Source organism: Microtus pennsylvanicus, chromosome 3, assembly GCF_037038515.1.
Source record: "Microtus pennsylvanicus isolate mMicPen1 chromosome 3, mMicPen1.hap1, whole genome shotgun sequence".
In the NCBI taxonomy this organism is placed as follows: Eukaryota; Metazoa; Chordata; class Mammalia; order Rodentia; family Cricetidae; genus Microtus; species Microtus pennsylvanicus.
The window spans coordinates 110,451,648-110,463,658 of record NC_134581.1 but is presented as its reverse complement, the minus strand read 5'-3'; the positions used below and the strand labels follow the sequence as shown (position 1 = coordinate 110,463,658).

Genomic DNA, 12,011 nt, shown 5'->3' with positions numbered 1-12,011 from the left:
GCAGCCTTGTTTGTCAGAGCCAGAACAATTGGAAACAATCTAAATATCCCTCGACCAAAGAATGGATAAGAAAAATGTGGTGCATTCACACAATGGAGTACTACAGAGCCAAAAAAAATAATGAAATCTTGAAATTTGTGGGCAAATGGATGGATCTAGAAAACATCATACTGAGTGAGGTAACCCAGACCCTGAAAGACAAATATCATATATACTCATTCATAAGTGGCTATTAGACATAAAACAAAGAAAAACCAGCCTACAATTCACAATCCCAGAGAATGCAGACAACAATGAGGGGCTTAGGAGAGACATACATGGATCTAATCTACATGGGAAGTAGAAAAAGACAAAATCTCCTGAGTAAATTGGGAGCATGGGGACTTTGGGAGAAGGTTGGGGAGGGGAGGAGTGGGAGAGGAGGAGTAGGAGGGGAGTAGTGAAAAATATATAGCTCAATAAAAACAATAGAAAAAGAGCCCTAGTTGCCATCACAGAGGACCTGAGTTTGTTGGTACTTACGGTAGGTAGCTAACAAGAATCTGTACTCAAGTGTCATGGGGATCCTGACACCCTCTTTTGGCCTCCATAGGCATCCTCACACATGTGGCATAGATATACATAGACTAAGTGACAAATAAAAAAAATTAAGTAAGGTGTGTAAATCCTGGCACGCGTGAGGCTGAAGCAGGCAGACCTGTGTGAGTTCAAGGACAGTATGGTCTATTTACTGAGCTCCAGGGCAGTCAGTGCTATACAGTGAGATCCTGTCTCAACAAAACAAAACAAAACTAAACTAACCTCTCAAGTCTCCAAAACAACAAATAAACAAACGAAGGGATGAAAGAAAAGCCAGGGTGTCTACTAAGTGTCAGGCCCTGTTGGGATCTGGAGTACGATGCGCAGTACACAGCAAACCCCTGGTCTTTAAAAAGGACACTGAATATGAATGTTGAGACTCTCTGCGCACACTACTTGTTATACTGTAGTGCCAGCGCCCTCTATGAACAGAGCCCTTGCTCTTTCTCAGTAGGGAACTGATTCCCACTGGCAGGAAGTTTTATGGACTTCTAGTCCATTCCCTTCAAGGGGGGAGTGGCTTCACAAGCCGTGAGTGACAGGGCCAATGGCATTCAGTAGAGAAATCTCAAAACTGTTCCAAACAACAGTGTCTGTTCTTTCACTACTTGAAAACAGAGACAAAAAGTCAACAGAGGCAGAGCTGCAGTGTTCTGGAAGGGATGGGAGGGCTGTATACTTATTAAAACACTTCTTTCTTTAAACTGCAGGTATTGCCTTATGGCACCTATGTGGCATTTGGAGGTCACCTAGGAGTAGACAGTTCTCTCCTTCCACCATGCAGGTTTCAGGGATTGAATTCAGGCTGTCAAGTTTGGTTGAAGCATCTATGTTCACCTGCCACCTTGACAGCCTGTTAACATCTACTATTAGCATATAAGGAATTCATATAAAATTTTAAAAATAAGCCGGGTATGGTGGCACATGCCTTTAATCCCAGTACCTGGGAGGCAGATGCAGGAGGAGGTCTGTGAACTTGAGTCCAGTTGGTCTACATAGTGAGTTCCCAGGCCAGACAGAGCTATATTCTATGTCAAACAAAACAACAAACAAGTGTGGCGGCCCAAAAATGAACCTATTTCCACCTTGTCTGAAGGTCAGAGGGTTTGAGGTTGCTCAAAATGGTTGACAACAACCAGGGCTACACATTCTGACGTAGGTGTGGTTACCTGGTCCTTTTGACATTAAGATGGCTCATACAGGTAGATCTACTCTGTCCTGACTAATGGTCAGGACATTCAAGCATACTTCTGGTCCTTCTTTTGAGATAGGGGGTTTGACCTTGAGAGTGGCCACCTTCAGGTTACTTGGTGTAGGGTGGGTTCACTGCCTAAACAACAAAATGCTAATGACTTGATGTTGTCCTTTGTATCACGTTAAAGCAGTCTTGTCTTCTTCCCCCTGTTGTATTGGGTTATAAAAGTGTATGAGAAATTAAAAGCATTTGCGTCTTTGTTCTCTTTACTATTTTTCTAATCCCCATTTCCCTACCCTAGTAAGTGGTATTTTTGTCGAAGGGTCTTCGACAAGTAAGTTGTGACATTATCTATTTAAATAAACAATGCTGTTTTCCCATGGTGCTCATGTGACAGAAATCTAATTACAACAGCAATGACAGAATCACCAGGAATAAGGATCAGATGCTATTCATTGTCTATTCTTTTTAAACATCAAGGGAGGTTATAGAAAAAGAAAGCGAGCAAAAGTTTCCTATTTTAATTGAGTACAGGTTAGGTAACTCTCTGAAGAACTCCAGCTACTAGAGCAAGTTATAGTATGGATAGCTAAGTTATCTTCATGCTATAACTCACTATCCAGTATACACTGCCATACCCAATATGGAAAATGTCACATGACTCTGAAGAAGGTATACATTTTATCCTTACCAGTGGCTCTCTCATTTTGGCAACCATGGTTCCTTCTTCCCCATGAGAAAATTGATTCTTCTTCGGTGCTTCTAGGAACCAATGACTGGTAGCTCTCTTCACAGACAGGACTTTTTTGGGTACAATATACTGTCCCATCTTGCTGGAAACCTGTGCAAGAGCCATTTGAATGGTTTCCTTTTGCTGCGGTTTGGCACTCCAGAGAGTAAGGAGATGGCAGAGCTGGGGTCACAGCGAGTAGGTCAGAACAGGCATCTGAGAACGGGAGGCGACTTTCCTGAGTCCACTGGTTCAAACGGCACTCTGTTGGAAGCACACATGAACTTAAACAGTTCTGTGTCATGGTGCTTTGGGAGTGTTCAGGTGTGGCTAAGTGACATGGGGACACTTGCACAGTTTTACTACTTTTAATATTTGTTGGTGGTTTAGGCGGAGGATGAGGTATAATTAGTTTCCCCTGAGTTTGGGCCAGCGTGTTGGCTTTGTTTGAAGATGGTGGCTGGCTGACAGTGGCTTTTCTGTTCACATGGACAAGGCCTGTCTGGACCTTTGCAGATCCCATTCTTCTAGTCACCTTTGCTCCCCTTGGAGCCTTAGACTTTAGAGTCTTAGCGTTACCAGCAGGTATAGGACCAGCACGTACAGGGGCTTTGTTCTCTTCTCTTTTGCAGGCTGACCAGGCTTGTTTAGCAAAGCTATAGCCTGAAGGTATAGAAGAGTTCAAGGGCACACTGTCCACGTCACACCCTCCTAGATCAGCAACATTTCCAGAGACACCATCATCCGTGGCCTTCTTTCCACCAGCAGAATGTGCAGGGCAATCAGGAGCAGACGTGAGGCTGCGGGTACCACTGCTGGTGTGACAATACTGTAACCACTGTGGAGCCGTCCCTGCCCTGCTCCTCACTGGGTGGCCGTCATCTGCACAGTTCTCTGTGTTGCCACTTTCATCAAGCCACCGCAGCTTTTTAATAGTCTTTGGGGTTCCTGTACCTTTCCCTTTCTGTCTTGTTAATTCAATACTATCTCTAATAGCTTCTGCCATTTGATGTCTAAACTTAAAACCCTGATTTATAACTAGTGCCTTGAGATAATCACGCTCGTATCTGGATTTTTTCTTTAATATGCTTTTAGGCAGCCTCACCCCATTTTGTTCATGGATGCTAGGCTTCACGCCGTGCTGGTCAGGCAAGTCACAGTCAGGGGTTATGTTACTCAGTGGTGTTGATGGCCCACTTGCTTTCTGTTTCCTATCTTTTGAATTAGAATTTTGAGGTGCGTAGGTGGCCTGAAAATTTTCTGAAAATAGAGACAACTTTTCTTTATTACAGTTAAAATAGTTTATCTTTTCACATTTCACATCTTTCATTTCATATAACTTATCAGAACACTGCACGGGATCGATTTCTTTCACGCACGTGTTGTTCTTTGATAAAGGGCCACCTGACTGTGAATTGGGTGACAATGCAGGGACAAACGAAGTAGGAAGGGAAGCAGTTCTATTTTCTTGACTTAACTCAGACAGTCTCTCTTGGATGGAAAATGAAGCTGCTTCCTGGGTCAGGGATTCTGGAGTAGTCCAGGCTCTACTGACTTTAAATGTTGGGCTCTCGGCACCTGACGGCCTCTCCCTCTGGAGAGCTCCATCAGCGGGATCACTTGTCCTCACAGTGTGACTTTCGGAGGGGTTTCCTCCTTTTTTATCTAGAGCAACTACGGAAGGACTGCACACCAAGAGTACTGAGTCATTAGCAGTTCCTGTGCTTCTCTCCATGGCTCTGCTCAAAGTAGGTGGATTCTGTTCTTTATTAGCCAAACATTCCCATGAGGGCAGAACACTAGATATACTGAACATATCTGAAAAGGATGCAACAGGCTGAGTATTCTGAGCATCTAAGTTTGTAAGCCAATTGTTTATATGTTGAGTTTTAGAGAATGACAGATTGTCTTCATCAAAGCAGTTTAGATGAGCTGACTGCAGATTTGCCGACTTGAGGGGAACAGAACTCTGCTCGCTTGATGTGGAAGGAGCCATGCTAAGTGTTAAGTAGATCTCTTCCCGCTCTGCAGCTTCAAGGCTGTCTACACTCGAGAGAGTTTCAGAATTGGTTATCTGATTAACTTCATCACAGAATTTCTGAGGGGGAAAAAAGAAGACTGTTTTATGTTGTAGACTCACCCAATTGTTACTAGGTTCAGTTCTCCTAGACACAGAAAATAATGTGACTATAAACAGTACAGGTACAAGCTACACCCCTGAAGCAGACCTCATGGTAAAAAGAAAGTAACAAAGCCATAGAAAGTGTGCTTCCTTTCATTTCAACTCCCAAAGGAAATGCTCAATTATTCTGGCCACCATGATAGCTTAGAAATAATTGCTATTTCATTCAGGTTAGGGAGTTTCTTCAAGTTTCATTACACCAAATTAATTCTGAAAACACTTGTTTATAAATTAGATTCTCTTCCTGAAACCCTCATTGGCCTTCAAGGAAACTTTTGATGGTTCTGTGACACAGCATCCACCATCACCATGAGCTCTGAGCCCCTTCCCTTTCATGTTGAGATTGAGTGTGGTCCTCGGGAGGATACCATGATCCAGCAGGTAGTTCTACACACATGCCTGGACAGGCAGCACTAAGTCGACTCAGTGGGCTTGAAAAACAAAACACCAGCACCACATGCTGGTGGTTATGAATAGGGGGGAAATAGTAGGATTAGATCCAAATACATTATATGCACTAGGAAAGTCCCCCAAATAAAGAGAATTTTAAAAAAGAAAATATGTTATGTGACTCTAACATGAACTTTCTGTTGGGAGGAATTATATCTTTTTTATAAGGGTCTGGAGTAAGGTTTTCAACTCTGGTTGTATGTAAGAGACAAAGCATTTCATAAAATAAATATGGCAGTGAGGATCAGAAGTTCAAGGATAGCATTGGTTACATAGTAAGTTTGAGGCTAACCTGGTCTAAATTAGATCCTGTATCCAAACAAAATACCAACAAAAATCTATGTCTGGGCTCCACTGGTTCATTTCCCACATGAGATCTATGTAGTAGTCTTATACTTATCGTAAAATTTCTATAGAAACATGTGAATTTAGGTTCAAGAACTACTGGTTTTAGGGGCTGCAGAGATGGCTCAGTAGCTTGTACATTGTAAGCTTAGGCTGCTTTCTTGAATATAATCTCTAACAATAATACTTCTATTACATTATACTACTTTCAAACAGCTTTTATATTTGTTATAAAATAACACTCATACATCCTATGTTTTTTAAATAGGTGGAAAAAGAAGAAGAGCAGAAAGAGCCCTGGGAACAGGCCAGGGAAACCCCAGGTGTTCCTTCAGCATCTGTGATGAGGCTGTGCTCACTCACCGCAGGCAGCATTCTTACAGCCTCTGTTAGCTGTGTGGAGAACACTGTGAGGCACGACAGAATTATGACTAAAATTATAACACCAGTAACATAGTTATCATTCATACTTGCAAACTGCTTAAATGTTGGTTCTCTAGGAGTTTCTGAGTCTCCTCCAGTTTAAGCTGGAACACATTTTTGTTAGTAGCTAGGCTTGTTATGTTGTTTTCCGTCATTTCTTTATCATGGTTAATTCTGCGTACGAGGTATTTTTGATGTTTGTAATCATTTTTAGACAACGCTGAAGGCAAGGCAGAATCTATAGCTCTGTGAACCAGATATGAGAAGATTTAGTACATTTAACTGAAATGAACTTATTTCTATAAGTATATAAACAACACAGTTGTATACTATGTGCACATGTCTAGATAATTACATACAAGGATATTGGAGAAATCTACAGACATATTAGAATGGGAATTTGAATAAAATGAGTGTGAGGGAAAAGTGCAGACGCAGAGGAGCTTCACATAGAGAAGCTATTCACCCAGGACTTCCGTTACTATAGCCCATTCTTTATCACTCGGGCAAGGACAGAGATACTGTGCGTGTGTTGTCACTTCTCGTTTCTCTAGGCATGTGTTTATATGGATAATATTAGCTTTAGTCCTTAGTTATGTCACGACCAGTAACAATTCCTACATCCCTAGAAGAGTGGGCTGAGACTCAAGCAGGTGGAAATTATGAAGGCTGCGTTGTCAGGGAAAGTATGAATGTCCTCCCTGCAGAACTAGTCAAGGGAGTGTGGCTCTTATGCAACCAAGAATATAAACCTTTCTTTTCAGTTTGTTTCAGAAATATAATCAGAAATATAAGCATATTTTTTAAAAAATTTATTTACTTATTTAATGAACACTGGGGTTTTGCTTGCATGTATATACACAGAGGTATGAGGCCATCAGATCCCATGGAACTGGAGACACAGATAGCTGTTAACTGTCATGTGAGTGATGGGAATTGAACCTGGGTCCTCTGGAAGAGCAGCCAGTGCTCTTAACCTTTAAGCCATCTCTCCAGCCCCATATAAACATATTTTTTAATCCTAAAAAAAGAGTGTCGTCTTCAATGGAGTTTATTTTTAGTGTGTTCAATTAGGACTTATTTCTATATACATATATATTTTAACAATGTTGTACTGTCTGGAAGCTGAGAGCTTGCTACATTTCAGTAATACACAGAGAAAAACTTAGTTCCTTCAAGGACAAGTGGGTGATGAAGAATACAGCTGACTGAGGGGCATTTATTACCAACTCAGTTAAATTAGTTCCAATTAAGTCAGGATAAAGAAACGTTTCAGAAGGTGGCATATTGCCACATGTGACATTACTATCTCCAATACCCATATATGTCTTTATTTAGACAGACCAGAATCAACAAGATCAGTGATGACTACATTCCTAATTATTCCTGTGTCATGATCAGGAGACCATGGCTAGTGAGAAGGTACTTAGTATATATTCCTAAACAGTGAGGGCATGTTTCTATTTATTTTTGTTTTTATACTTTTCTTTCTTTCTTTCTTTCTTTCTTTCTTTCTTTCTTTCTTTCTTTCTTTCTTTCTTTCTTTCTCTTTTTGGATACAGGGTTTCTCTGGGTAGCTCTGGAGCCTTTCCTGGAACTCACTCAGTAGACCAGGCTGGCCTTGAACTCACAGAGATTCCCTTGCCTCTGCTTCCCCAATGCTGGGATTAAAGGCGTGCACCACCGTTGCCTGGCTGTTTCCATACTTTTCTACTCTTATGTAATTGTTCCCCTTTAGTTACCCTTCCCAAACAAAATAGAACTAACTCTACAAAATGTCTAATAAACTCCATTTATTTACCTTTAAAGTTGTCGTCTCTCAACTTTTTCTTCTCTACTCCACCTTCTTCTCTCCTCTTCTCTACTTTCTTCCTCCAGTGAGGAGGATTGAAGGGATGAATAGGAGTAAAAGGAGATGGGGAGGCAGAAATGGAGATAGAGTGGAACATGGGAGGAAAGGAAGAAGAAATCATAAAAGAAGAGGGAGAAGGAGACGCTGGAGAAGGAAAAGCTAGATAAGTTGGAGGAAAACACGGAGAAGATGGTGAACGCAAAGGAGAGGGCAGAAGAGGGACGGATGGACTAGGTAAGGGAGGGGAGGGGGGAGGAGAAGAAAGTCTGGATAAAGAGGAAGAAACTACTACCAAAGGTGACGAGGATGTGGAAGCAGAAGGCGATGAAGGCAAAGTAGAGGATGGAGAAGGACATGGGGGTGGGTGGGGGAGAATCAAGGCAGGCAGATGGTCTACAGAGGCCCGAGGCTGATTTGACAGTGTTATGCCTTGTGGAACAGATTTCTGAACTGACTGACAAGCATCAAACCCAGCAGTATGTTCAGGCAAAGGAGTGATACAAGGGAGGGGTGGGGCTGGTTGCACTGGATGACTAGATAAACTGGAAGGCTTCAAAACAGGGAGAGCTTCCAAGGGGGTTGGGGAAAGAACCAGTCGAGCTGGAAGAGAACGGCGGATCAGGGCAGGCCTTAGAGTTGCAGGGGTAGAGGGCTGCGCTGCAAGCAAATGTTTGGGTCTGAAAGTTTTATAAAACAACCTATTCTGTGAGTCAGGATCAGGAATGGTGGGAGAACTCTGGGATTGATGAGGCTGAAGGACAGGTAGCCCAGAAGGAATAGGAGCTGGCAGACTAGGGAAGCTGCTAGAAAAACTAGAAGTAGCTGGGGCTGGAGGGCGAGGGAGATATCTGATAGGATAGGATAGTAATGGTGTGGGTAGAAAGGTCTTTGGAAGAGTGGAGGGAACAGATAGATGGACACAGGTCTGGTGGGTGGGGCAAACACCAGGGTAGTCAGGAAGAATTTGGGGAGGATGGGGTAGCAATGGGGCCCGTGAAGAAGACAGCTGACCAGGTAAGTAGGGATCAGGATTGGAGAGAGCTGGACAGGCAGGAATGGATCTGCATAGGTGGGAAAGTATTTCGACAGGCAAGTAGAAAGAACCTCATTAAGATTTAAAACACTCTATTACTGGGCTACCTGTAGGCCTTTGATTGATTTTATCCTTTGGGATAGATGCTTGATCTTCCATTGGTCACACTGACTGAGTGAAACAGATACCCAGCTGACTCGAGCTCACGTGTTCTCTCCTTTCAAAAGTCTGCTGCATGGGTATCGGCTGGAAAATCTAGTTTAAACCACTAGTGTGAAGAGCATATGCAGACGTCTCTGGGTAGTGGGTGGTTTGGAATGGACTACCTCATGACAAATACATGGATATTGGAGATAGCTGTTTAACAAAAATCAATCTGTTCCAGAGAGTTTAATGCAGGAGAGCTATGCCCTCTCCTTCTCTCCATCCACCAGATATGCCAAGCCGATTAGCTTTGTGCTAAGAACTCAATTGTGATGAAAGGCTGGTTATTTCTTATAGTTTAAAAGTTAATACCTTATTAATATTTTTTATATCTCATTACTTCCTAAAGGGGTTTCTATATTCCTAAAATCCTATTCGCCAATTTTTTTTATTGAGGCTTAAGAATTAGCCCTCACTTTTCTAAACAAATTTTCCTTTTAGATTCTAATTTTTTTATTTTTATTTACAATTAGCATTCTATGTTAGAGCCACCTTTTGGGCTGAGGCTGTGGCTAATGGTAGCGCTTGTGCAAAGGGCTTCTCAGTCCCTAGCACAAGTACTGCTATCCTCTGCTTCTTTGGAACTGTTTCGTGATATTTTATTTCTTAACTACTTTAGGTTTATATTCCACTAAAATGTATTTGTAACATGACAATAGCTTATTAATCTTTGTAAAAACATTTGAAAGAAACTTATTTCCATAAAACCAATAAGTGATCATTAATAGTCTAAAATTTCATATTATATGGCATTTATCACATTGTATACTTAATATACAATATTTAACACTGTTAGTTATTTGGGGAGAGAAGTCCAATTTTTTATTAGTTAATCATGGTATCTTCTCTCATAGATTATACATATTGGCTTTTCAAATAAAGACATATATATATACATACATACATACATACACACACATGAATATCACAATGTCACAGCCAAAAGTATATTATGAAAACCAGGTATTCTGATACAGAATGTAGGTTATTTCTCACAATGACAATATATAATATTTATTATTTACCCATCTGCTAAAATGATAGCATATTTGTTTGCTTCCAAAGAACTGAAGTTATTCTGACAATTTAAAGAAAATCTTAAACTTCTTCTGTTTTAAGTTGATTTCATTGGTTAATAAAGTGCCTTGGCCCTTTGATAGGATGGAAAATTAGGTAGGCAGAGTAAACAGAACAGAATGCTGGGAGGAAGTGAGGCAATCGCCATGCCTCTCCTTTCTGAGTCAGATGCCATAGATCCAGCCACCAGGTCAGACATGCTGAATCTTTCCAGGTAAGCCACCACCTTGTGGTGGTACACACATTAACAGAAATGGGTTACTCAAGATGTGAGAGTTAGCCAATAAGAGGATGAAACTAATGGACCAGGCAGTATTTAAATGAATACAATTTGTGTGTTGTTATTTCGGGGCATAAGCTATCCAGGCAGCCAGGAGCCGGGCAGCAGGAACGCAGCCTGCCGCTCCTCCTACAAAACCACCATGTTTTCATTTATTTTGCAAAAGAAGTGTTTTTAAAATGGACAATGCCTAATCAGCACAAAATAATAGTTGATATACAGGAAAAGAAACTGGAAAATGAAGGGTCTCTGTACAAAAATGTTAAATAGTTTTGAAGTTTTAAATTCAAAGCTTCCTCTGAGCCCTGCCTGCCTTGGCCATTATGTGCCATCTGTCATCTAGACAAGCCTTCCTAGAATATCCTAAAATCATACAGTCTTCATGTCTCCAACTTCGGTTTCTTAATATACATTTGTAGATGTTTCACTTCAATGTGTTGCTTTGCTTATGATGAACTACTTACCCAGTAACTGTAAAGGTAGGATTTGACCACTGTCTTTAAAGGCTTTTGTTTTCCTATTTCTCGGGTTGCTCCTTGCAGGCTCATTCTTGAGGCCAGCCTTTTGGAAGCTTTGAGTTTGGCCTCTCTTTTCTTACTCTACGAGAACTCCTCACAGAATCTTGTGTAAACTGACTGTGATGTCCCACATATCTGTGTGTCTAAAGGTTAACAATATCCTCTTAGCCTTCTCAATGGACTACTTCAGCATTGGGGTACCTTTCTAAGTTAGCTCCTTGGGAAGTAGCTCATCTACTGTGATCGCATTGTTTTCAGTGGTACTGTCATTTGTAGGAGGTATGGACTCAACAAAGACTAGCTTTCAACTGCTCTGTGCCCTAAAGAATGCTCCTATACTAGGATAGTATCTTGTTCCATACAATGTTTGATTGCTTGATTAACTCAAGGCCACCACCGATAGATACCAACCACTGTTTTTATCTGTGATGAGACTGTCACATCTATATTCATGTCCTAGACTTCTTATCCTGAGAACCCTGCATTTCAAACTTACAACTCATTCTAGCTTCCTTTCAACCATTCTCCCCCTAAGTCTGTCCACTCTTTCCCCATAGTCATATTTTTTTATTGTAGTGAAAAGCTTAACACGAGATCTGCCTTCTTATCTGCATCTTATTTATGATAAATGGTTTCACTTTTTTGCCAGCAATTTGCTGACCCAATCCTGACTCTGCAACCATCCCCAACTCTTCATCTTCTATTTTCCTCCTTGGTGGTTCTGAAGAAGTCATCATTTTGAAAACTGAAGTACCAGATTATCTGATTTCCCCACATTTAGTCTGTAAATGTGGGAAAACTTCCAAAACATATTATTGGGAGCTTGCTTCAACTTTTTTCACTAATTATTTCTAGAACACATTACTTAACAGTCTCTTCCTGTTTAACTCTTGGCTTCCTTTGTAACTTTCCTACCGACAACTCTCTTCTCACTGTACATGTAAGCCAAATTAAACTAATTAAACGAAGGGAAGTGCTTGCCTCTGATGACTAGCCTCCTTACACATATGCCACAGACTGCATGCAGAAGTCAGAGGACATAGTTGGTTCTCTCCTTTGACCACATGGATCCTGGGGATCACATGCACATTGTCAAGCTTGGTGGCGAGTGCATTTACCTTCTAAGCCATCTCGATTGCCTCA

The 12,011-nt window shown here is 41.3% G+C and overlaps 1 protein-coding gene across 3 annotated transcripts in view; it reads right to left on the bottom strand.

The window, feature by feature from the left end:
- Positions 1-12,011, bottom strand: part of Cep126 (centrosomal protein 126) — a 56,718-nt gene that overhangs the window by 27,318 nt on the left and 17,389 nt on the right. For 2 of the 3 annotated variants that reach the window (XM_075966840.1, XM_075966841.1), the window contains exons 5-6: positions 5,952-6,150; positions 2,466-4,602 (exon numbers count right to left, since the gene is read on the bottom strand). In XM_075966840.1, the coding sequence (XP_075822955.1) occupies positions 2,466-4,602; positions 5,952-6,150 (2,336 nt within the window). Of the gene's footprint in view, positions 1-2,465; positions 4,603-5,951; positions 6,151-7,705; positions 7,843-12,011 lie in introns of those variants that run through there. The other variant, XM_075966842.1, reaches the window with a different exon arrangement.